Raw genomic sequence first — 26,511 nt, 5'->3', positions numbered from 1 at the left:
CAGGCAGACCCAGGACATGAACAGCTGCTTGCGAGGGAGGGTTCGATCGATTGATCGATCGGAAGAATGGCATCATAGTGACTCCAAACAATCCACTCCATCTTGTCCTTGGCTCCAGGTCTCCACTCCCTCTTTCCTAAGCTCTTCTGCAGTTCCTCCTGTTTGGGGCATCACAGTCCCACAGAAGAGTGCCTGGAAATGCCTTCAAAATATCCCACCCCACCCTGCTCCCCCAACACTCATTTCATTCTATAGAGATGCAAGATTATTAATCAAGGTTATTAGTTAACCTCATCAGAAGCAGCTGCATTCACGTGCAATAAAAGAAGGCGCATTTCGCATGAGCCTCCTTAAAGTATGCCTTCCCTCGAGTGGGACATGGATACCAAGCCTCAGAAAGTGCTGTGGTTTGTGATCTAGTTTGAGGAGGTGGATGGCGAGGAGGAAGAGGAAGAGGTCTCCTCCTCCAAGGCAGACGAGAATGAGAGGGGGGCTCTTTGTTGGCGAGTTGGCTTTTCCAGTCCAGTGTATAAATGTATGTGAATGTGCGTTTTTAAAAGAGCCTATTATTTTGTCGCCGCTTCAGTTTTTCAGGATAATGCAGTGTCTGTTCTAGGTGGGTGCATGAAGCCAGCATCCCTGGAGCTTGGAGTGAGTGAGCAGTGTGAGACATAACCTACTCTGGTCCTGCTGCCTCCCGCTATTAAGATGCACTATGGGCGGGAGAGGAAGGTGTAAACATGGACGGGGGCTCTCTTGCATCATGTGCGCACCCCAGAGCCAAAAACCAACTGTTCCAACGCCTTCCATTATCCCAGCTGTGCTTCTGGAAAGTTGCAAACCGCCCCCAGTCATTGTGGGCACCTCCCTTACCCAATCGCTTAGTAATTCCCATCACTGGAGGAGGCAGAAGAAGGGAATTTCTGTATAGGCATAAGGAGGGGGCGTTGTTTATTTTGCAGGAGCAAGGAAGTTGGATTTAAAAGACAAACAAAAAGAATTGAAAGCTTTTAGTCTATTCTACTTTTAGTCAATTCTCTAAATGCCATTTATTGAAGTATCCCCCCCACCCCTGCCCAAGGGGAGACTGGATGGGGAAAGCAGAGAGATCGGGGTGGGAGTGGATTGCAATGAGCAAGATTTGCACAAGAGCATGAGGATAGCCGGGAGGGGGAGGGGGAACCTCCACGGACTCACCCCCCGCCCAGCCGCCTCCAGGAACTCCCCTGAGGGGAGTAAGGTTTTTTAAAAAATGTTTTTTAAATTAAAAGAAGTTCGAGAACCCTCAAACTTTCTGGAGGTGTTCGGTCTGGGGTCAGACCAAACAGGGGTTGGTTTGGTTCGACCCGAGCCATCGACGTCGAGACAATTTGCACATCCCTATTGGAGACAGGCCTATAGTTGCTTAACTCTGAGGGATCCAAGACAGGCTTCTTTAGAAGTGGTCTAATTATTGCCTCTTTAAGGCAAGGAGGCATCCTGCCCTCCCTCAGAGAAGTATTTATAATCTCTGCTAGGCCTTCTACAACAACCCCCCTGCCAGATAGTATAAGCCATGTCAGGCAAGGGTCAAGAGAACAGGCAGTAGGCCACACCACTCCAAGAACCTTGTCCACATCCTCACGAGTCACAAACGGAATTGATCCAGCCTGACCACATAAGAAGAGTTGCTGAACACCTCCAATTCGAACACTGCTGTAACTGTGGCGTCTAAGTCCGTCGGCCCAAATACAAGAGATTTTATTCACAAAAAAACTCATTAAACACATCACCTGTATCACCTGCAGAGCTAACACTAAATCCTTCCAAGGCTTCTTGGAACCCTACTGGATCCAATAACCAGAATGTAATGGCCAGGTTGGTCTCTGGGTCATCTAGGAGAGACCATATCACTCCTATCTTAAAAGATCTACGCTGGCTGCAGATAAGTTTCCGGGCAGAGTACAAGGTCTTGTTTATAACCTATAAAGCCCTACACAGCTTAGGCCCTGGGTATTTAAGAGAATATCTTCTTTGCTATGAAACACGCCGCCCATTGAGATCATCAGGAGAGGTTAATTTGCAGTTGCCACTGGCTTGTCTGGTTACTACGCGGGGATGGGCCTTCTCCATTGCTGCCCCAAGACTTTGGAACATGCCCGTTGCTTAAATAAGAGCCTCCTCATCTTTTACAACTTTTAAAAAGGCAGTCAAGACACATTTGTTCACCCAGGCTTTTAATTAGATACTGTTTTAATAGTTTGATGGTTTTTATTAGTTTTAGCATGGTTTCAAATTTTAAATTGTTGTAATGTTTTAACCATTTTACTTGTTGTTTTTATTGTTTTGTTGTAAACCGCCCAGAGACTTGCATTTTGGGTGGTATGCAAATATGTTAAGAAAATAAATAAATAACAAACCTTCCATAGTTTATCAAAACTTTCCCTTTCTAGTATTCATGCTAGAACAGACATTCTTTACCTCAGAATCACCTTCTGAACAAGTGTAATGAATCTATGGGGAAACGACTAAATTATGAGGAGCAGAAATTGAAGAGCACACTTGAAACTACAACACTGTGATTGGGTCTCCCTCCCCCCGCCCCGCCATGTTAACAATTGGAGATTTGCTAACTAATGGTGAAGCCCAGACTGATTCAATTTCTTCAGGAACAGTCTTTTGATATAAAGGTCTTCCATACAAAGGTCTTTCATGGGTTTGTCAAAACACAGGCACTCCCCGATTTATTAACACCCAACTTATAAATGATCCATACTTACAAATAGAGCTCCATAACATATTAAATAGGGATGTGCACAAAAATCTTCGGCGCTGACGGGAGTAGCACTTTAAGGGCGGGGGAGGGTGTACTCACCCTTCCCGCCACATTTCCCCCACCAGTGCGCTGTTGTTTTTAAGCCCCTCGGGGCGGCAGCGTTCCTCCCTGCCGCCCTGTTTCCCCCATCGGCCGGAAGTGGCCACGCACGCACACTCGCAACTTCCGGCCACTTCCAGCTGACGGGGGAAACGGGGCGGCAGGGAGGAATGCTGCCACCCCGAGGGGCTTAAAAACGACAGCGCGCCGGCGGGGGAAGTGTGGCGGGAGGGGTGAGTACACCCTCCCCCGCCCTTAAAGTGCTACCCCCATCGGCGTTTCGGTGCCGAAACCGCCTCCAGCACCAAAACGTTTTGGAGGCCTTCATAATGGCCTCCGAAACGTTTCAGGCACAAGCCTAATATTAAATTAATGAAGTCCCAAACCTACAAACACGAACCCACACATACAGACAAGCCATCCCTCATAGGAACTATATGCACTTCGAATTAGGAACATCCAACTTACAAACAAACTTTTGGAATGCAACCCTTTTGTAAGTTGCAGTAAGCTAATAGTTAACAGGGGTGCACAACTTTGGCTCTCCAGCAGCTTTTGGAGTACAACTCCCATTATTCCCAGTCATAGTGACCAGTAGTCAAGGATGATGGGAATTGTAGTCCAATATTTGAAGGAAGGTCAAAGTTGTGCAACACTGGTTTAGAATGTTTGTGAGGAGAGAGAAAGAGGGAGTGGGGAGGATTTGTCAAAAGAAATTAAGGAAATACTAGTATTTGTAGATTGCACATGATAGCATGTTTCTATTAGGGAGCACAGAACGGGATATTTCTACATCTGCTTCAGCTAAAGTAGAAGTGCACAGGTAAGGGAGTACTGCTAATTAATATTGTCTGGAAACATGGAATTAGAGTTCTAAATAAAGTAGTTTATTTAGAAAATCCATCAGGGAGATAGATTAAGACCTACATGCCTGATTGCTAGCTACATACAGAAGGAAGGGAAGGGAGAAGAAGGGAAGGGAGGAAGGGAAAGGAGAAGAAGTCTGTCTCTCCAGGTGAGAGAATGAAACCTAGCCAAGGGGAATCAGAGTAAAGAAAAGATGAACAGAGGGGGAATGCCCTTACTGACTATCTCTACCCCTAATGCCCCTAGTGCCCCAATAGGGTTGCTGGTCCTAAGAGTCAATGCCATTAGGAGCTGCATCTCCAACAGTTTCTTCTCTGGCAGTGAAGATTGCATAGGAGTGTGGATGAGTGTAGTGAAGACCATAAGGTTAGGGTTAGAACTGGCTTCATAACTCAAAAAATCTCCCCCTCCTCAAAACCATCCCCTTAAATGGCATGTCAGTATAAGAGAAAACATATTTTTATTTCATCCCGCCACCCCCAGCCACCTTTTTTAAAAGGCTATGCAGAAAAGAGTGAAAAGTACAGAGAAATTGGAAGTCTTGCCCAAATGAAGAGAACAGAAAGGAACATAAAGTCTGGCAAAAGAAATGTTGCAGGACAAAAAGAGATGCAAAAAGAGAGTTTGAGGAACGTTTAGCTAGATAAGAAGTGTCAAGGGGAATAACAAAAACTCCTTTAAATATATCAGAAGCAGAAAAAACCTGCCAGGGAGGTGGTTGGACCCTTAGATGATGAGGGTGTGAAAGGGGTTATTAAGGAGGATAAGGAGATTGCAGAGAAGCTGAATGAGTTCTTCGCATCGGGGCAAAGGATACTGACCACATCCTTGCCTCGGAACTGAGCTTCTCAGGCTTGGAGGCTGAAGAATTGGGCTAATTTGAGGTGATGAGAGAGGATCTTCTAAACCGTCTTGAAAAACTAAACATTAACAAATCGCCAGGGCCAGATGGCATCCGCCCAAGAGTTCTGAAGAAATTCAATGTGAAATTGCTGATCTCCTAGCAAAAATATGTGATTTTCACTACAATCAGGCTCTTGATGTGGGACCTTGTGGTGGTGTGAGCAAGGGATCCAGATTAGAGATGTACAAATAAAATGCTACCCAAACCACTTTTTTTTTTTACTCTCTCCGTTCTCTCATTTTTTCGGAGAAGAATTTCCTGTTCCAAAGCCTGAGCAAGGAGCCTGTCTGAACCAAGAAGAAGCACTTTGTGTGCCTAATTTTCAGGACTAAGCTAAGATTGTAAATGTCAGCTCAGGTGAGGGGATGTAAAAAACCAGATGAGCAAAAAAGAAAATCTGTTGATGATCATGGAATATGCCTTTCTCTTGAGAAATGCCTTAATACATTGTATCCAGAAGGAAAGAAATATGATGTTTTGAGCAATGTCCACACCTAGTGATTAATGAGACAACCCACACCAGAGTGAAACAGTGTAACTGCTTGGAGTTGGGAAATGTTTTGCTCACAAGTCTCTTCATACGCTTGCACATATGAAGGATTATTGGAACTGTCTCCTCTTTTGAGCTAAATTCCCCAGATTTGCCCCAACTGGGGGTGCTGACCAAACACCCTCGAGGCAGTTTTGTCAACAAGTGGCAGTGTCTAGAGATCTCTCCTAGCCAGGAGCATGAGGCAAGGCAGGGGATAGGGCAGGCCTGCACAACTCAAATGACCTGGCGGGCCGAAACAACCGTGACTTGGTTCATGGAGACCGAGGTCAATTCTTAGGGTGCTGATTATTAGAGTAACACTTAATATCAATCAACCAACCAACCAAATTAAAGTGAAATGAATTAAAAATGAATTAAAATGAATTTAATCAATATTTAACTTTTGATGTGCTGGCAGGCCAAGATTGATTTAAATTAATATGAAATAAGTTGAATTAAAATTCATTCTAATAATATAAATATTATACAATCTGTACAAAATACATAATAAAATGCATTGTTCTTCCTTTCCACCTCTGCCAAATCATCACACATAACATGGAACACTTTTAAGGGGGGGGGGGAAATGGGAACCTCTTATAATTTTGGAAAAGAAGGGAGAAGGGGAAAGAAAGATGGAAAGGATGCAGCAGGAGGCTTGGCTTGAGAGAAAGAGAGAATGGAGCAGTCTTGGAGAGAGAGAGAGAGAGAGAGAGAGAGAGAGAGAGAGAGAGAGAGAGAGAGAGAGAGAGAGAGAACGAACACAGAGCAGTCGGTGAGAGAGAGAGAGAGAGAATGAATGGAGCAATCTTGGTGAGAGTCTGTTCCCCCTTGTTCCGGAGGTCCCCGTTCTCCTCCCGCCACTAACAGCTTTCCCTCCCCATCCCTCAGCAATGCTTTCTCTCCCTGCCGGGCTCCATCCATCCCTGCCATTTTTGCCCGCCCCCGCCACTGGCCACTGTCCACCACCACCTCCTACCTCATTGCCGCCACCCCCCCCAAAAAATTCCAGTCGCCGCACAGCCGAGGAGATGCCCTCTGGGCTATTTCCCTTTCCTCCCTCTGCTGCTTAACCACCACCCCCATTCCAGCCACCGCGCAGCCGAGGAGATGGCTGCACGGGTGCGGGAGTCCTTCCCTCCCCTCCCCTCCCCCCCAAGACGGCGGCGGCGTACGGTGACAGAATTCAGAGCGACGCTTGGGCCTGCTATTTGGCCCGGCGTCGCTTTCCAACTGAGAGACATGCCTGCGCAATTAAGAGACTTAACTGTGCAGGCGTGCCTCGCATTTGGCCTGCGGGCCATATGTTGTGCAGGCCTGGGATAGGGGAATGCTGGAAGAGGGATCACCAGTTGTATAGGCTGCTGAAACAAAGGGGCCCATAGAGTTCCATTTTCCACTGACAGGGATTCTATGTTAGTGTGCAATGTGGCCCAGAGAACAGAAAGACTATTGGCACCAGTGTTCCCTCTAAAGCATATGTGCGAGCTCACACATTTTTTGATGTTCGCTCAGTTAATTTTAGATCCTGCTCGAGTTGAATCAGGAAGGTCCCACTCTGAATGCACATGCGCACATACTGCCTTGCTACTTCTGCCCAGAACAAAACTCAGCTGAAAAAGATCAAAGGGAACACTGAGTGGCACATATCCCATCACCCCACCGAGATCTCTACAATATATACAGGCTTACCTCACTATCCGCAGACTTGCCATCCACGGTGGGTAATAGACACCTGACCAGCATACACGGGAAAAATCCAGCTATAAAGGGGTTAATTCCATGTCTCCATGGGTTGGGGTGGTGGTGGCTGGAAATGTCCTCAAGGTCATTTCCAGTGCCATTCTGAGGGCAGGAGCCATTTATGGCTCATTTATGTTCTGTTTTTTAAAAAACAAAACACATTTTCAGACTAATTTGGGGGATCTTTTGCACTTGCAGAGGGCATCCTTAAACACCTGACTACCACGGAGCACAATTGGGAACTTCATCTGGCCTGTTTTCACAGTTTTGGAGTGTGTGTTTTTTTAGTCTGGGAACTTAACCCAGTGGTTTCATTACCTGTGGTAATCTGTGTGGGAATGGGTGTGATGATGATAATGAGGTACTCCTGCATACTCTTCCTTCCCCCGACCACCACACTGTTTGCAAGAATTTCTCTCATTTGTATGGGATATCTGAGGTTTTCCTTGATTTCATTTGCCTCCCATGTGTACTTTCTGATGAATAACAAGATGCAGACATTGAGAGAAACATTTCCCACACTCAAGACACTTATATGGTTTTTCTCCTGTGTGGACTCTTCGGTGAGCAACAAGACTAAATTACTAGGGCGGTCCTAACGTAAAAGCAATACAAATATGTTTAAAAACATACTATTGTAAGACACATTTAGCTAAAAGGTCCAAATTATGTATAAATTCCCAGGTGGGCTAGAGAAAGGTACTTAATATAGAGGGGCAAGGTTTCAGAAATCAGAGAAAGTGTTAGATTTACCCTGAAGGAGCTGGGCAAGAGGCTATTCCACCTGTCCTCACAAAGATCAGACCTGGGCAGCTGGAAACTAGCGTCCTTCTGGGGATACGAAGTGGAAAGCAGGAGAGTTGAAGGAGTTAGTGGGGTTGCTCACAAGGGACGTTCCAGCGTGAGGCCATCTGGATATATCAGCAGGGGAGCCGATCTAAAACCAGGCACAATGAGCTGATCCTCGGCATGAGGGCAGGGAATTGGCCAGGCAGGTAGTGACTTCTGCTTGGGCCGCCCCAGGGCCAGACTGGGGGTACTGAGAGAGCGGTGGAATGTATGTGGGGAGGGCGCCAGGTTTTGAGCAGAATGGGTACTTAAGGGTGGGAGTATTCACTCTTGCTGAGTACGGCGGAGCACAGGGGCGACCTGCAGATGAGGCGCACCAGGAATATGCCCTGTTGCCCTGTGGGCCAGTCCGAGCCTGGGCGACCCCAATGGAGAGGAGAACACCAAGGTAGTCTGCTATAGTTCTTGTTGTGATGGAATCCCAAGTGAGAGGCACAAGGAAACACAAGATGGAGTCCCCAGTATGAGAGAGAGGTGACACTTGTAGCAGTGGAGTCCCCAGCGTAAAGCACAAGGGAGCACACAAAGATGGAGTCCTCAGTAGGATAGAGAGGGGAACACACTGAGTCAGGGGCCTGGGGATACTTATATCCCAAAATGTGCCTTGGGGGCTCTTTTCTGTTGTCATGCTCTGCTGAATAGGTCCGTGTGCAGGTGCATCAAAGAATATCCTGTGTTGGGACTGACTCTCCCAATCATTTTATCAAAAGTTTCAATGGGCACCTTTTCTCTTCCTCTTTAATGTTTTTTGACATTTTGTATTTTACATACATCTTTCCTTGTTTCCCCCCACCCGCCCCAACCCCGAGCCCGACCTCCCCTCCCCTTACCAGCCTTTGCACGCTGTGCTGGCTGGAGCGAAGTGGGAAAAGAAAGGAGAGATGGGGGAAAGAGAGAGAAGGAGCAGGAGGAGAGGGAGAGAAGAAAAGGAGATACGCACCGTTGCACCAATAGATGTGAGTGAATCTCAAAACACCAGAGAAGGTGTTTGGGGTTGTTTTTTGTTTGTGTTTGTAAATTATTCTAAAAATAGTTTAATAAAGTTGTCCCAGATTTCTGACCATTTATGCAGTTTATTGACTTTTATGAGGGCCCATTTTTCATGTGCCGCTAACTTGAGCAAGTCATGCACTCATTCCTCACTCTTAGGAGGAGTGGGAGATTTCCATCGCTGCAGTATTAATCGCTTGGCTACCAGTAAGCTTCTCCATACCATTGTTTAGGACCTGATTTTCATCCTCACTCAGTTGGGATATACTCCAGTAAGGCATTCAGATCCTTCAGTGCAAGGGATGAATCTATCACTAAATTAATATGCGTAATAACCTCCTTCCCGAATCCTTGCACTATGGGGCAATCCCAGAACATATGCATTAAGTTGGCATGGGGATTATTGCATCCCCAGCAATTATTTGAGGCCATTTTTAATTGCTTAGAGGGGTCCAATATGGGCTCTCAAGTCATCAGCCCTCTATCTAGCAGTAGATTAACTTGTAGCCTAGCAACAGCCCTTAAACTTCTCCTAGCACTATAAGAGCTACTAAGCAGGCCCTGTCGTAAAGCAACTTTGAATTTAGCACTTCCCACCACACACAACAGCTGCTGAAAAGGCACCCTAGGCAGGCACCACTTGACTCTGGGTGTGATACTGAAATTCCGGATTATTAGCCTGGTGCGCTTAGCCAATTGACTCACCAAGTCGGAGACCGTTTTCAAAGCTTAATTTGTTCTGCAGAGCAAAGCAACCCTGGGAATACTTTCCAGAGCAGGGCAGCACAGGAGAATGGCTGCCAGGGGGTGTTGGTGTTATATACAGATTGAAACAGTTTTAGCATGATCAGCAATTAACAATGAACCTGACAGGTAGTCCTGTGTAGCACCAGGTAGCATCACCATGCTAGCCTTTGAAGATTCTAAGGCTTTCTTTGTTAGGGATCATAATTACTTTGTCTCCTACATGAGCTACTTCTTATCAGCAATCTTCCCTACCTGCCATCGGTCAAACAGCGCAGGAAGGCATAGCATTTAGCATATTGTTGTGATTTCCAAGGCTGGTTACAGCTAAAGGGTGAGAACAGACCAAACGCTTTCTGCGTGGGAACAAACGGCTGTCAAAATGGAGGAGACTCTTGCTCAGTTCAGCTAGGAATCTAAAATGGCGCTGCTATAGCTAACTCAAGGGTAACAGGTGTCCAAGCTGGTTTGTGATCCAGGTGTGTGTTTGAACTGTGGAGCAAGTATGGGCTTCCTCTCTGTCACCCCCTTTATTCCTACCCCACCTTCTATAGCCTCTCACCACCTCCTTGATTTCCTTGTCTTTCTGTACTCTTTCCACCCTGCCCCATCCTTAGCATAACTTATTTGAAAATTGAATAAGTTACCTATTGGAATAAGATATCTATCTGAATCACTGGAAAATATTTTATTGTATTTTACCAAATATAATGTAGTAAATGTATCTGGGGGTGAGCCTCTTACAGTATATATCCCTCCCTACAGCGTGTGTGTGGATGGATGGATGGATGACATTGCTTTAAAATGGGTTAATTATTTTGACTGCTGAATGAGTGAATCTTATTACGGTCAATAGCCCATAACAGAGACAAAACAATACAACTCGTTTGACAGAATACAAAGAAAAGGGGGGGGGGTTGTATTGTGACTGCTAAAAGTTGCCTCACTCCCACATCTCCCTCTGTCATAGTTGAGATGTGGGCCGTAAATGTTGGAGATGGAGTTCCAGTGCATCGACCTTTTGCACCAACTATTCTAATGACCACTAGAGGCAATGGGAGTAGAGGTAGTTAGTGAGGGTCTCTCCTTACCTGACCCTGCTTGCCTCTGCTCTAGGACCCCTGCCTTGACTCCACACGGGTACGTCCTGTAGTGAGTCAGTCCTCTTTCTTTCTTCCTACAGAGAAGATGGAAACATCTCTCCCTACCTATTCATTATGTAGCTGATAGATAGGTCTTTCCTATCTCAAATGTACTTCACCAATAAATCAATTTACTTTAGACTCTGCGGTGACCTCCATGCATGTTACTTAAACAGCTGCAATCACTAAACTCTGCACTCTGTAACTGGAGTGGTAGCTTTCTTGGTGCTTTGCTAAATAATCACAAACACCAACAATAACAACAAGGGCATTGTCAGAATCACTGGAACTCGAAAAGTGATATGGGAAAAACCATGACCATAGCTGTATGTGGCTAGAGTACTGTACTTTTAGAAGTGATTGGTTTTGCTTTATTAAATGTATAAAGAACAGCCAGGCTGATATGGGGACTGCTGCCTTTTTGTTTTATATTCTTACATTCTTGTGAGTTCAGTTGCTGTTTGTGCCCTCAAGAGAAGCCACGTGTTAAAAAATACGCTCTGTGTGTGTGTGCGTGTGTGTGCGCAGGGAGATGATGCTTAAATTGCTGAAGGGTGGAGTGGGGTGGGGGCTCCAAAGGCCTTTAGGTCCAGGCTCCAAAATTACCTAGGAGCACTCTGCCCACAGTGTTGAGTTATCATTGGATCTTTGAAATATCCCATGCAGATCAAATAAGTCACTTCATCACAAAATTCTTTGGTGGGGCCCCCAGCCCCTGCCATGCCATGGCCCCATGAAGGGCAGTGGCAGCCTTCAGTTTCTTTTTTCAGATAATGACGGGCATTTCCTTTCTAAAACTTCCTCAGAAATGGGCAAGTTCCTCTCTGAGCAACAATCTACTGATAGATAAAGCTTGTGCTTCTCCCCCTTGCGCTTTGTGCTTTTAGCGAGCAGACTGTTGACATGATTTAGCACTATATACATATAGCTGCTATGGTACCAATCAGAGGAATAGTGTTGATTCTACACATGATCAGAGACATTCTTAACCCATTTTTTAAAAATAGAAGCTGGTTTCCTTCCCAAAGAAAGGGCAACCTGCACACTCTGGGTCGGTTCCAACAATAGTCTGCCAGCGCATGCAAGAAGGCTGGGGATGCATCACCATTTCAGGGCAGTCTTTAATTGTATGAGGTTCATCTGAATCACCCTCTACACGTGCTCCAAAGACTAGAGTTGTCAGGATGCCCTCCACTCCGGTGATACATCAGGGTGGGCATGTTCTTGGTGCATCCATCCCCAGCCTTATTGCATATACTGGGCAGGGCAGCATTTTTCTGAACTGGCCCAGAAGAGGCAACTTGTTCTCAGTGATTGCCAACTGTCCAGAAAACAAAAAACTGGCCTACTTTTGTGCCTGTAACAAGAGGTTGCTTCCCAGAAACCAGACAGCAGGCTTTACCGTAGGTTTACTGAGAGGCTTTACTGTGAGTTCAAAGTTGCCCCCCAAAGATGCAAAAAGTGGATTTTTTTTTTAAAAACCCTGGATATAATTCAGGGTACATGGTAATGTAAAATTTAAAAAATGGATTTTGTGTGAAGTGCTCCTCAATAGCTCATTGGGCTTCAGGGTTAATTTGGCCAATATGTGAACGCATCCCCTCCATTCTGGAAGAGATGCAAACTAAAAGCCAAGAGATAAACATCGTCACCCATTAATTACTGCATCTAAAATTGCTGCTAAGCAGTCTACTACTACAGGGATTAGGTACTTTGCACATGACCAAAGACACTCAGTCAAGGTGCCAGAATTTCTAAAAATTCTCAACTCGACTTGAAATGCTCCAGTTTCAAATCAATACATTACAATCCTCTTAATTCGGACCCCCTATTTTCCCTATTACAAGGCAACCAGTAGGTGGGGGAGGAGAGTAACTTTTCGGAATGGAAGAGAGGACCACAGTTCCCAGAAGCCCCCGCTGAGAGAAAGGAAGGACCGAGCAGCCGTAAACACGCTGCTAGCTATTGGGCTTCGTTAAATTCTGGTGTCGGATTGGCTGGCATCGTTGACTGAGTCAGTGATTGTTGTGGAGTAAAGATTCGGAAGTGTCTACGCTGCATGGGAGCTCAGGATAGAGACAAAGAGGTGTAGGTACCTAGGAGGGTGGGCCGTGAGAATGAGTGGTATGAAAACTGCTTGCTGAATCCCGCAGTTTGCAGTTGCTGGTGAGGAGGATAAGAACAAATGGGGCGCGGGGATGATTGTTTTTGTTTGTTTGTTTGTTTGTTTGTTTTGAAGATACAACGCTGCTGTCAAATAATTGGTTCGCCTAGGTCAATATTGACTATGCAGACTGGCAGCAGCTCTGCAGGAAGTCAGGTAGGGGGTTCCCCCCCTGCTAGAGTTTGGACCTGGGGTTCTCTGCCCCCAAAGCATATCCTCTACCACTGAGCTAAAGCCCCATTCTATACTGGTGGAGGCAGATTTCTTGTGTGAGTCTGCCTTAGTTTTGCATATTTCACTATAGAGTGGTAGAAGAAAATGATGACTATGCTTTTGTATGTACGCAGCAAGCAGGAGGAGATTAGAAAAAAGGGGGATAAGAAGCAAAGTTAGTGGAACTGAAGAAAGGGTGGAGATGGTATTGTGGGAGGAAGGGAAGGTTATCCCTACTGGGGTCTCTTCATTGTTAATATGCAGAAAGAGGCAAGGTGAGATGAACAGCAAACTGGGTGGCAAGTCAGTTATGCCCGTTTCACCATTTCTACAGCACAGAGTGCTTTGGAATAATTGAAGGAAGCCAATGTTTATCCTGTCCATAACTTGCTTGGAGGAAGGACCATCCAACCTCTGAGTTGGAATAATAATTTTCCAGTCATGACACTGCACATTACAAAGTAATGGTTTGATTCTGTTGGTGGTAATTCAAACGAGAGTAGGTTTTGAAAAACACTAATGTATTAAAATTGTTAGGATATGCTGACCTTTTTTTAAAAAATTCATAGAAATGCAATAGGAAAATATCATATTGGTGCTGCATCACAGAACTCCAGTAATAAAACAAAGTGTTTGACTCGAGACAGTTAGGTTTGGCTGCATTCGTATGAGGTTCCGTTGTAATCAATCAGGGTCAGACATGTCCAGTGGCCTAGCAGTAAGCCCAAATGGGACTGGAAGAGAAATAACTCCTCACACATGTTCCCTCTTACTGAGGGAGCTCAGAGCAGCTTGCTTCTGGTTCCTGAGCGGTCTCCCATCCTGCCAATGCTTGGAACTAGACAGAACTGTTTTCTGCATATTGGTGATGTGCCTTCAGAAGCGATAATTATTTTTATGGCATAAGGGCAATCCCAATAAGGGTAACGGAATTGGGCATGTTGCTACCTTTTCAGTGACATAAGAAACAGGACAGGTAAAAGACTGCATGATTAAGTGGATGCAAAATTTTAAACAGGACAATTGACATGCAACAATGGGAATATCAATGGAAAGTGAATATTAAATTTACAGCAAATAGCACCTTAAGAGAAAACTAGTACAAAATATATCTCCGCTTGTATATTACTCCTACGATGATTTCAAAGATGGATAGTAATTACTCTGGAGATTGCTGGATGTGTAAGAGCCATGCGGGGCCATTTTATCACATGTGGTGGACATGTAGTAAAGCGCAACAGTTCTGGAAACAAATTCAACATAAGATGCAATAAATTTTAAACAAATTTTACTTATTCACCAGATTTTTGTTGGTTAAATATGGCTAAATCTTATATTCCTAATAAATATATGGAGTTGTCTCTATATTATTACTGCAGTTAGGAATCTATATGCTGCCATTTGGAGATTACACATAATCCTGATTTTAGATGAGTGGCTACTCAAGGTATGGGAATATGCCTCTATTGCTAAAATTACTGCTTATTTATGGAACACTTCAGATGTAACATTTGCTTTAATCTGGGAAACTTCTATAATTTAGCACAGGGTCAACACCAACATTTGGGTGGGTTTTGGTGGTGTTTTTTTTAGAACTGATGGTTAAAGCATTATTTCTCTCTTTTTATAATACTTGGTATTAGGGTGGGGTTTTTTGGAGGGTTGACAATGGATGGTTGTTGAATTCCCAATTGATGTATGTAATTATGAGATGCTCAAGAGATGTTAATGTATGATAACCATGAAGCTATTTTTTATCCTTTTCCTTTCTACGTGCTGCTTTAATTTCTGTAATCTTTTTGGGAAAACAGTTTTTTTTAAAAAAAAAGACATAAGCAGATTTCCAAGTTGATATTGTATATACCAACTGGCAAGCAGGGGCGGAGGGAGGCCAGTGGCGACCCAGGTCCAGCCTACTGCTGCTGCCTCTTAGCCCTGCCCCCACATCCGATGTCAGGTGCTAAGCCCCGCCCCTGCTTCTGATGTCAGAAGCAGGGGGTGTATCAAAATGCCCTGCCAGTGCCACGTTCACGGGACAGCTGGAGTGGCTCTCCCTGCCTAAAGGGCTAGGAGAGTTGCTCTGCTCCCTGCTGTGCTGTGCTGCAAATGCGCTGTGCTGGTTTAGTTTGCACAATATTGCAGCACTGGCCAGGTATTTTGCCTGAAAACAGGGCCGCGTAGCCCTGTTTGCAAGCAAAGATACGCTCCCTGCCCTGCGTCTGACATCAGACTCCAGTGGCATGGGTGCAGCCCCTGATTGGCAGCATCCCGGCTTCTTCAAACCTGTTTGCTTAATGGTGGCTCCACCCCTCCTGGCAAGAAAACATCTACTAATGTCTGAACCATGCAAAATATGTTGGAAGCATTATCAGAATTTTTGGACATCCCTTCTGATTCAGTTACCAAAGTATTTTGTGTGTTTAAAACACTATTTCTTTCTTTCTTTCTTAGTTTCTTTTTTAATGGCCTTATAGTAGGAGATGTTCTCTTGCCAATGGGTATGTATAATATCAACTTGAAAATATGCTTATGGCTACAATCATTGAAAAGTGGCAATATGCCTGATGCCATTATCCTTGGAATTGCCTGTAAGCAAATAAATAAATAAAAACAGAGAAGCAGATCCTCTGCCGCAAGGGTTTTTCAGCTTAAAGGATTCTGCCCTGTCCTAGACTGCATGTTTCTGCAAGTACTCAGAACACATATGCTCAAATGTTTATATGTACTTTTTCTTATAACCCATCAGGTTCTGTTCATGAGACGATATTGCAGGACCCATTTTCAGTCCAGGTAAGTACATGGAACAGATTTACTTTTTTAACAGAAAGGGATGGGAAGGGGAAGTGAAAGTGTGGGAGATTAATTACCTCTGTAGTTGAGACTGCGGAGGCTGCTTTATTCTGTTCCTTGTCTGTTGTTAAGTCCCTTAAGGGGGTTGGGGGAATTTTCTGTCTTTGCAGGATCCAGTGACCTTACAAAGGTTTCTTGACGGGTGATGCCATCATGGAGAATTGTGGGAATACGGCCTTGTCAGGTAAGGGACATGCTTTCTCATTTGCTAAGAGCTGCCAATTCCTGGCTGTAGTAATACTGCCCTTGTGAAAATGTGAAGAACTGGAAGAGATCCATTTATTTTATTCAATTAGATTGTTTCAAACGAGCTATTATTTCAATAGGAACATCAATGTGCATGATGCTTCCCAGAGTAACAAGAAAAAGATTTATAGTATTCCTAGTCCCAAAGAGAATTGTAGTCGGCCTAATTGCCTCTAATCAAATGTTGACTTTATTATTGTGGCTCTGAGATGTAAAACCAGTACAACATTCCCCGATTTCATTTCTGTGGAAAACTGGAGAGAAGGTCAGAGCACCCAAACAAGTTGAACATGTTTACATTGTCTACAGTCAGTTTGGACACAGGGGGTGAGGGAGAGGGAATGGAAGAGAGTGAAGGCCCAAGACATGTTGGATACGTTTCTCAACTGTATAATTCCATAATTGTTAGGATGTTGGCAGGGTTGTAATGGAGGAGGAATGTGCAGGGACGGAGCGCTGGTACTTCTCAGCTTCTCTGACTGTTGGGGTGGGCATGGTCATGGGGGCTGTCATGGAATGCGCCCTTTGCACTTGGGAATTTGCAACTACATCACTGGATGTTGGCCATTTTTAAACAAATGATTATAAATCACATGACTTCCTCATTGACTTCCTCAACTAACTGAATTTTAATTGGGAAATTATGATATAATTGAGAATGTTGTATTGATGTCTTCTAACTTGAAATCTTCTGCATGAGAAGCATGTGATGTGCTCCTGAGCGATGCCCTCTTCTCTAAGTTAGTATTGGCTCCTGGATGTTCTTGGGAGGATGTTTTGTTGTGTATGTCTTCTCGGGATGGTTTGGGGTGTTCATCTGAGTCCCTTCTGTCATTCTCTTTTTCTTCTTTCGTGACAAGGGTTTCTCATCCTGAAGCCTGATCTCCTGACCTTAATGCAAGGTGGACAATTGCCATGGGTGCCAATTTTTCAGGGCTTGAACCAAAAGGAGATCTCTGACAACAACTCAGGTGAGGGATCAACCGAAAACAGCTGTACTCGCACAGTCACTTAATGGAATCCTCACTATGGAACTACACTCCCAGAACTCTGTGTGTGTTTGACACCCAATTCTGCAAGAGATCAGAAATGTGCAAAGTGCAGCATTGGACCCAGAATTGAGCTTGGGTTTCTTTGAAAAGGAGGGCAGCCGCCTTTGTGACACAGAGATGTTTGCAAGTGTGTTGAGAAGTGGCAGAGTTTCATACATATTAAACTGCCTTACACAGAGTCTGTCCGTCTAGTTCAGTATTGTCAACACTGACTGGCAACAGCTTTCTAGGGATCAAGACAAGGGCCTTTTCCCAGCCCTACTGGAAAGGCCAGGGGTTGCATCCAGGGACTTCTGCATGCAAAGCAGGTGCTCTGTCAATGAGCTAGAGCCCTTACTTCTGAAAGCAGACCTTCTCTCTACCCTGTGGGAAACTTCTTATATCCAACTTTTTCTGGTTTTAGAATTCAGATAAGGGAAAGGAAAGGCTAATATTAGTCATTCTAATTTATTTATTGGTTTGTTTGTTTGTTTTGTTTATTGGCAGATTATTTATTTACTGGTACAATTGATTATACCTCTCTCTCTCTCTCTCTCTCCCCCTCCCCACCCCCGCCATTACTTTGGATTGAAATATCAGTCCTCAGCACTTCCTCTTACATCTTGCTTCTGACCAACCCACCTGCTGTGGAGATAAAGCTGGAACAGGAAGAGAACCCAGGGACCCCAGATCATCAAACATCTCAGGAAAATTGGACCCTCCCAGCTGTCCAGTCAGGTGATGGAATGGTCCACTCTACTTGGGTTGCATAAGGATTTATTCAGAATAAGTTTTGGACTTCTTCTATTGATTGCCTGTGTGTTTACTGCCCATCACACTTCTCCAGGAAGGAACACTCCTATGGAGAGTGTCAAGCATAGGAAACCAGCCCATGCCATAGGGAGGGATGGTGATGGTGCATGTGGACAGCATCCAAAAGGCCCATTGGCCTGGCTGTGGCATAGAAGTCGGCTGTATTGTTGCCTCTCTTCTCTTGCAGTGTGCGGTGCTTCTTCCTGCTCTTGTGCTGAATGTGTAAGCAGAGCCACACCACTGCCCGTCAGACAGCATGTTAGCACATGAGCCACCTGGGGCGGTCAGTACTATCAGGTCGGGGTGGGTGGGGAATGATTATTGTGATTTTTGACAAGGTCTACGCTCCTGGAGATGGGGAAATTGTGATAGCATTGCAATACATTCAACTTTCAGTGTGGTGTTCTTTTATGGTCCTGGCTGCAGCAGCCAAATTTGCAGTGGCGTTTTAAAAGCGTAAAAAACACAAAGACGACGATAACATTTTATCCTACCCATATTTACTCGAATAGAAGACTATTCTGAATTTGATATGATTCCCTTAAAAAATAGAGGTTAAATTTAGGTTATACCTTATGTACTCCAAAAACCTAGTCTTGGATTCAGGTAAACACAATGCCTTTCATGGCAGATGACCACCAACTTCCCAGGTCCTAAGATGATACATAATAACTTTAAAGGGGTCTCCTTGATGTGATTCCCTTTTGCTTGGCCGCATTGTTTCCACAGCATGTAGAATGCCATCCTCATTTCAGTCTGGATTGTCCTCTCCTTCCAGCCGAAGGGAAACAGGTGTAACAGCAGAATCAGCTCAGGTAGGAGATTCTGAGGGAAACTGCTGGTGGGTTTTGGTTGGGGAGGGGGAAAGCAACACACACACACACACACACACACACACACACACACACACACACACACTCTCAAATAGGAGAGGATCTCCTACTTTCATAGCTTTATATGGACTGGAGAGAAACAGCACATCCTCTGATCCAGATTACCCTCATCTGCAGCACTAAGCTTCAGAGGGGGCAGACATAATAGCAGCTTCAAACTCTTGGATGGGCAAAATAGGGATGCCCCAGCTGAGCTAGATAGACCAAGGATTCCTCACCCCTCATTTTGCCTCCCTTCCAGACTTCTATACAGCACAAGAAGGGAGCTTGGGGTAGCCGAGAGCTTAGCATTGTAGATGCTCTAGCCCTGGAGCTGAATGCTGCATGTAGTGTGGATGGGGCCATAGCCCATCGAAAGAACATCTGCCTTGAATGCGGAAGGTCTTTGGTTCACTCCCTGGCATCTCCAAGTAGAGCTGGGAAGGACTCTTGCCTGAAAACTTTGGAGAACTGCTGCAAGTCTGTGCAGAGAATACTAAGCTAAGAACAGCCCTGCTGCATCAGGCCCATGGCCTATCTGGTGCAGCACCAGATGCCACGGGGAAGCCCACAGGTGAGAGGTGAAGGCATGCCCTTTCCTCTGCCTACAACTGGTATTTAGAGGCATCCTGCCTCTGAGCCTGGGGGCAGCCTATAGCCATCAAGACTAGCAGCCACTGATAGACCTGTCCTCCATGAATTTGCCTAAGCCCCTCTTAAAGCCATCCAGGCTGGTGGCTATCACCACATCCTGTGGCAGAGAATCCCATATATATTAATTATGTGTGTGTGAAATAATATTTCCTTTTGTTGGTCCGAAATTTCCTGGCAGTCAGTTTCATTGGATGATCCTTGGTTCTAGTGTTATGAGAGAGGAAGAAAAATCTTTAAACTCTTTCTAAAACATGCATAATTTTATAGACATCTATCATGTCTCCCCTTTAGATGTTTTTTTTTCTGAGTTAAAAAGCGCCAGATGTTGCAGCCTTGCCTCATAAGGAAAGTGTTCTAGGCCCCTGATCATCTTGGTTGCTGCTTTCTACATCTTCCCAAGTTCTATAATCTGTCTTTTGAGATATGGAGAGTAGAACTGTGCACAGTTCTCAAAGTGTGACTGAACCACAGATTCACCTAGAACCATAGATAGACCTAGCATGGAATTTGTCTTTTTAACAGCTGCCACACACTGAGTCAACATTTTACATAGGAAACTGCCATATACTGAGTCAGACCATTGGTCTATCTAGCTCAGTATTGTCTTCACAGACTGGCAGCAGCTTCTCCAAGGTTGCAGGCAGGAATCTCTCTCAGCCCTATCTTGGAGAAGCCAGGGAGGGAACTTGAAGCCTTCTGCTCTTCCCAGAGTGGCTTCATCCCCTGAGGGGAATATCTTGCAGTGCTCACACATCAAGTCTCCCATTCATATGCAACTGGGGCAGACCCTGCTTAGCAATGGGGACAAGTCATGCTTGCTACCACAAGACCAGCTCTCCTCTCCCGGAGAGGGGCTCAATGAGCTGTCCACCATGACCCGAAGATTCGTCTCCTAGTCAATCACTGACAGCTCAGATCCCATCAGTATGTACATGCGGTTAGATGGACCAAGGGTCTGACTTGATGTAAAGCAGCTTCCTGTGCTATAAGTGTGTGTTGGGGGGAGGATTTCCCTGTCCCTACCTCATTGATGCAGTTTGTGATAGACCCCAAACTACTTTTTTATTATTTTCAATATTTTTATTACTTGAAGTATTATTTAATACTTTATCAGTCTACCTGAGAAATAAGGTAGACTGTGAGGATAAGGGTGTTTTGAGGATAAAATGTGGGCAAATGTGTCTAGGCTTGCCTGATCTCCTTCAGAGGAAGTTAAGAGACAAATATCGTCATTTAATATGTGATATCAAATGTTATGGTGTGGGTATGAGTGCACAGCTGCAATTACTCAACTCAGCAATTACTTTTTAAAGGAGGATAACTTAGCCTGCGGTTCCAAGAGGAGGAAGCAGATGAGTAGAGGAAGTGCTGAAATATTATTTCCATGACAGGGGTGGGCAAAAGCAAAACGTAATGTGCCCAAAGTGTTGCTGCAAACAGAACCCAAATGAGGTGATTTGTTCTTGCAGAGGCAGGTGACGTTTGAAGATGTGGCCGTGTATTTCACAGAGGAGCAGGCCGCTCTGCTGGACCCAAACCAACGAGTTTTATACAGAGATGTCATGGTGGAGAACTATGAGAATGTGGCCTCCCTGGGTAAGGAGCTTCTTTCCTGACATGGTATGGAAATGTGTGAGCTACCCATGGACAGAAAGGCAATACATATGCCCCCTGCCCAATTAAACAAAATGCCACATTCCTCCTGATGTTCTCCATTCTCTGAGTCAGACCCTTGTCCATCTAGCTCACTATTATACACTGACTGGCAGTGACTCTCCAAGGTTTCAGGCAGGAGTCTTTCCCAGGCCTACCTGGAGATGCCAGAGACTGCCACATGCTTCCTGACAGTCTCTCTCCTTTCCCAAGGAGGATTTCTGCTCCCAAAGCCTGAGCTCATTGTCCGGTTGGAACGAGGGGAAGGACCGTGGATGTCAGACAGTCAAACTGTGGATGATACCCTCATGACTAACCCAGGTGGGTAAGCCAGTGGATGGCAATTTGTTTAATGATTACTGATACCTGGGAGCGCCTTAAGATAAATGGGGAGATTCTTCACCTTTTTACCTTCATTTCATTCATGAGTACTGATCTAGCCTTTAGAAAGAATTGGAAGTGTCTGCTTGTATCTATGATTTAAACTAAAATTTAACATCTGAACACAAGCAAGATTTATCCACCTGTGCAGCACTGCCCTGCCATTAAAGAACATTTGGTTCTCCCCCCTCCACCTCTGAATTACTCATTTTCCAATGTCTAATAAGAGGAGAATACAAGCTTTCCCCCAGCAGCAAGTCCCTGGGTTCACATTTCTGTTTATGCTACTGGAGCAAAGTGATGGATGGTGAGATTTTAGCTCTCCAGGCTAATGCTGCAATCCGGTGTACACTTTCTTGGGAGTCAGCTTTGATGAACTAAATGGGGCTTACCTCCCAGTTAATTTGCATAGGGTTGAGCAACACATTCTTCCCATTGCTCCATAAGCCATATCCTCTCAGTAGACCTGAAAACACCTTAGCAAGGAATCAAGCTAGGGTCTATCTTCAGGTTGAGAGGCAGTATTATACCGAATACCAGTTACAAAGGCATGCCTTCATCTCCTGTTTGTGGTCTTCCCAGAGGCATCTGGTGGACCACTATGGGGGAAACAAGATGCTGAGCTAGGAAGGCCTCAGCCTGATCCAACAGAAGTCATCTTCTGTCCTAAGAGGGTGACACCAAAACACAGTGGCCCACCAGGTCTAAATGGAAGCAAAACTCCAGAAATATACCAATAATGTGGTACTGATTGCAAAAAGGGTTCTCTCTGTTTATCATGAACTACAGTTTTTTCCAATGTATTATTGCATGTTGTTAAAATGCATTGGGCATGATCTGTCAGTTCCATAAATGATAGTTATAATGCAAAAAGCAAATGATTGTAAATATAAAATGACTTCTAGGAAAGAAAATCCATGGGATAAACCATACTAAAATGATAGATAAAACCTATGTATTAAATTCCACAAACACACTAAAAACAATCTCTTAAACATACAAACTTAGGATTCATAACAGCATTATTCAGCTCAAAAGTTATAATGTTAAAAAAACATATTAAGCAGTAAACCAAAACATATTAGAACATGCATGCCATGTTATATGAACATCATCACTCATTCAGCTCTTAAGTTTTTCTTCAGAATCTTAACGGCTTGTGCTTCCCCTTTATTAATCTGATTACTGAATTGCATTTTCTCCTGCACTCCGCAGTTAATTCACTCTATTTGATTCAATCTTCCTCCAGCAGATGATTTCCAGAAAAATCACATGAGCCCCAAGTTTGGTAAAAGCTTTGCAGACAAATGCAAGCTTCTGCGACACCAGAGGGTCCACGGAGGAGGGCTGCCTTACAATTGCTTGGAGTCTGGCAAATGTTTCCTTTGGAAATCAGACCTTGCAAGCCATAAGATCATCCACACAGGAAAGAAGCCTTATATATGCCAGGAGTGCGGGAAATGTTTATCTTGGAAATCGGCCCTCATAAGGCATCGGAAACTCCACAAGGGAGTGATGGGAGAGAAACTTCACGAATGCTTGGAGTGTGGAAAATGTTTCTCTTGGAAATCGGATCTTGTGAGACATGAGAGATTCCATATGAGAGAACCCCTATAAATGCCTGGAATGTGGAAAATGTTTTGCTTACCAGTCACACTTTATATACCACCGGAACAGGGGCATAGCTAGGGGAGAGGGGGCCCATGTTCATCCCTCTTTCTGGCGTCCCCCCAGACTGAGGGAGATAATGAAGAAAATTGGGAGGGAAGTAGCTGGAGGGCCCTCTGGAGCTGGGGGCCCGTGTTCTTTGAACCCTTTCATTCAATTATAGCTACGCCCCTGCACCGGAAAGCCCATATGAGAAAGAAGCACTATAACCATTGTGTCATCTCTATGGATTTTTACAAACTATCAAAGCCTTGTGTGTAATACAAATATTTTTAATGTATGAACTTGCCCTTAGCTTCCTCACAGACAAATTGCCCAATAAACACTAACAGCAGCTAGTAATAGTTGTGAGGATTGTATACAGTTTCTTATAATGACAATAATTAGGTAACCTTACATTCAAAAGCTGCAATCCTATGCACATTTAACCCTCTAACAAGTTCCATAGAGTTTAAGGGTTCTTGCTCCTGCATAGGATTACACTGAACGTTAAGCATTTCTAATTCTCATCAATTTCCATAAAAAATATTTAAGCACATAGCTAACTCTTCTACCAAAAAGTTGTAGAAGTGCTTGATTTTGCCTGAGTTGTGACCCGACTACTTGGACATCATTTTTGCAATGTTAAGGGAGGAGAGCTGGTCTTGTGATAGTAAGCATGAATTGTCCCCTTTGTTAAGCAGGGTCCACCCTGGTTTACATTTGAATGGTAGACTACATGTGTGAGCACTGTGAGATATTCCCCTCAGGGGATGGGGCCACTCTGAGAAAAGCACTTGCATGGAGAAAGTTCCAAGTTCCCTCCTTGGCATCTCCAAGATAGGGCTGAGAGAGTCTCCTGCCTGCAACCTTGGAGAAGCTGCTGCCAGTAACTTCCTGGCTAAGGTGGAACTTAAGCATGGGATCTCTCCCTTTTGTTTTAATAGCCACTGCATCATCCTAAATAAATAGTTTCCTAAATAAACAGAGCTGAGGCCTTGTGTCTGATATTCCTCCATTTTGTGTGTGGCTGTTGCTGGATTCATTCATAGTCGTTTCCTACTATGAAAACAGGCCTTGGGAGAGCTGTGAACTTGTGTATGAGAGAGGAGGAGAGTAAAAGCTTGTTGTCAGGCTGGCTCTGTTCACCATTTTGGCTTTTGCTTTGAACGAAACCACACTTCTGTGTTACGTACAAATATAGTGAACTGTGGTAAGGTTCAAACCACAGGAAAAACAAACTGGGCTGATAATCGGTTTCCCCTATTTGTGTTTGTAATGCAGAACTGTTGTTTAGTACAATCAAGCAGCAAGAGCTTTCACCCTTCTCATCCTCCCATCTGTGAAAGGAAAAGGGCAAAGCATGTAGATCTGCAGCTCTCTGGGACTTATTGGCTGGATTCACACACAAATCAGCACCTCAGGTTCATGTGAGGTGCCACAGCCCTGGGAGCACGTGTCACCCTCTCTTCCAGTGTAGGTTCAGATCTGCTGGGGCTGGCTGAGTTGTGTGAACCCACCAGTCTTGGCATATCAGAACCTACACTAGGAGGAAGAGTGGTGAGTGCAGTCCCAAGGCTGCGCACATCACACAAACCTGAGGTGCCATGTTATGTGTGACCTCAGCCATTCCCTTAGTGGGAAACCATGGCTTCCTGTGGCTTGTATGCAGATGCTTCAGATGAATGAGCGAGGGAGAATGAACACTACCCCACAGCGTGTCAAGGGTGAAGTATTACTTGAATAAATAGGAATAGCAGAAAAGGCTCTGGTTGTGTTTTAGGCAGGCAGAAGAGAGACAGAGTAATGCAGTCATTAGAACACCAACAAAGCCCTCTTCACATGATACATTCACGTGCATACAGTCTGTACTGTGTATGCATATATGCAGTTATTCACTTATATTCAATGCATGTACAGCAGTACACTTTTAAACTGCATCTTGCATTTCAGGAAGCCTGTACCCAGGTTCACTTTTAAAATTAATCCATACAGTTATTGTCACAAGAACATATAAATGTGTACAGACATTTGTACACTTGTACAACAGTCTAAATAGGGTAGACTTCTAGGCTGGCCTTGTTACAAAGAACAAAATACTGTAGATAGCTATGAAGGAATATGGCCCAAACCACCTCTTTTTCTGTTACAGATTTCTGTATTGTTTATTCCCGATGTTGTGTGAAAGAAGCTGTGTGCAGGGGTCATAAGTCCACAGCTCCTGTTCTTCAGTTTGGTTTGTGAGAGAGAAGAGTTGTCCTGGTTAAATTTTGGAGGGAAGAGAGGGTTTGATTGGATATGTTGTAAAATAATGGAGGGAACGTGGGCTGTTTAGAAAAATGAAGTGGGGAAAGAATAAAAGGAGGCTTGCCTGCAGCAGAGGGTTAGTGCAAGTTCCAGTTGGAGTCAGAGTGGAAGAGCGCAAGTCCAAGTGAAGGAGTGCAAGTTCCAGTTAGAGCTGAAGTCTTGAAGAGCCAGGAGAGAAGAGCTGCTGAAATTAGAGCCAAGAAATCGCTGGGAGAGTTGAGCTGAAACTCTCTGAAGAACTGGATCACTCTCAAAGCAGCCGAAAGAACAGTTGCACTCTACTTGGGGCTGCTTTTCTACATAGCCTGGAAACTACACTTGGTACAGAATGAGGCAGCCAGATTGGTCTCTGGGACAACACGAAGGGACCACATAACACTGGTTTTGAAAGAAATGCACTGGCTGCCGGGGGAAATACAAAGTGCTAATTATTACCTATAAAGCCCTTAATGGCTTGGGTCCAGGCTGTTTAAGAGAGCGCCTCCTTTGTCATGAGCCCTGATGCCTGTTATGATCTTCTGGAGAGGTCCGTTTATGGTTGTCGCCAGCTCGGCTGGTGGCGATTCAGGACTAGGCTTCTCTGTGGTTGCCCCAGGGCTTTGGAATATGCTCCCTGCTGAAATAAGAGCACGTCCTTCTCTGTGTTTTCAGGAAGACCCTCAAGACTCTGTTCTCACAAGCTTTTAAATAGAATTTTAATAATTTGTTTTAATAATTGTTTTATACTATTTTTGAATGTCTTGTGTATTTTAATTGGTGGGTTTTTTTAAAAAAAAAATTAAATCCTGTACACTGCCTAGAGATGTACATATCAGGTGGTATAAAAATATGATAAATAAATAAATGAGACATTTATGGAATAAACCCTGTTTATGGAATAGCCTCCCCTGTGAGGTTTGCCTGGCCTGGCTTCATCACTTGGCTCGTTTAGGTGCCAGGGACAACTTCAAACTCACAGTAAGGCAGCCTTGCAGAAAATCTGTGGTAAAGCCTGCTGTCTGGGAAAGCTCCAGGAAGTTATCCAGACATGGCTTCATGTCGTGGAGTATCTGAAG

The 26,511-nt window shown here is 44.5% G+C and overlaps 2 protein-coding genes across 15 annotated transcripts in view; one reads left to right on the top strand and one right to left on the bottom strand.

Moving 5' to 3' along the window:
• LOC128343451 (zinc finger protein RFP-like) overlaps positions 1 to 2,886 on the bottom strand; it is a 30,269-nt gene extending 27,383 nt beyond the window's left edge. For 3 of the 4 annotated variants that reach the window (XM_053292550.1, XM_053292547.1, XM_053292549.1), the window contains exon 1: positions 2,760 to 2,864. The gene's annotated coding sequence lies outside the window, so the exon portion shown is untranslated. Of the gene's footprint in view, positions 1 to 2,759 lie in introns of all 4 variants that reach the window. The other variant, XM_053292551.1, reaches the window with a different exon arrangement.
• LOC128343452 (zinc finger protein 606-like) overlaps positions 1 to 26,334 on the top strand; it is a 75,037-nt gene extending 48,703 nt beyond the window's left edge. For 3 of the 11 annotated variants that reach the window (XM_053292556.1, XM_053292559.1, XM_053292557.1), the window contains exons 2-9: positions 15,749 to 15,792; positions 15,963 to 16,036; positions 16,959 to 17,069; positions 17,730 to 17,867; positions 18,672 to 18,757; positions 20,938 to 21,064; positions 21,335 to 21,442; positions 22,752 to 26,334. In XM_053292556.1, the coding sequence (XP_053148531.1) occupies positions 16,006 to 16,036; positions 16,959 to 17,069; positions 17,730 to 17,867; positions 18,672 to 18,757; positions 20,938 to 21,064; positions 21,335 to 21,442; positions 22,752 to 23,119 (969 nt within the window). In that variant the 5' untranslated portion in view covers positions 15,749 to 15,792; positions 15,963 to 16,005 and the 3' untranslated portion in view covers positions 23,120 to 26,334. The other 8 variants (XM_053292554.1, XM_053292553.1, XM_053292562.1 and 5 more) reach the window with 8 other exon arrangements.
• The last annotated feature ends 177 nt before the right edge of the window (positions 26,335 to 26,511 follow it).

This window comes from Hemicordylus capensis, chromosome 2 (assembly GCF_027244095.1).
Source record: "Hemicordylus capensis ecotype Gifberg chromosome 2, rHemCap1.1.pri, whole genome shotgun sequence".
NCBI lineage: Eukaryota > Metazoa > Chordata > Lepidosauria > Squamata > Cordylidae > Hemicordylus > Hemicordylus capensis.
The sequence above is the reverse complement of the archived record's forward strand: the minus strand, read 5'-3'. Positions and strand labels throughout refer to the sequence as shown.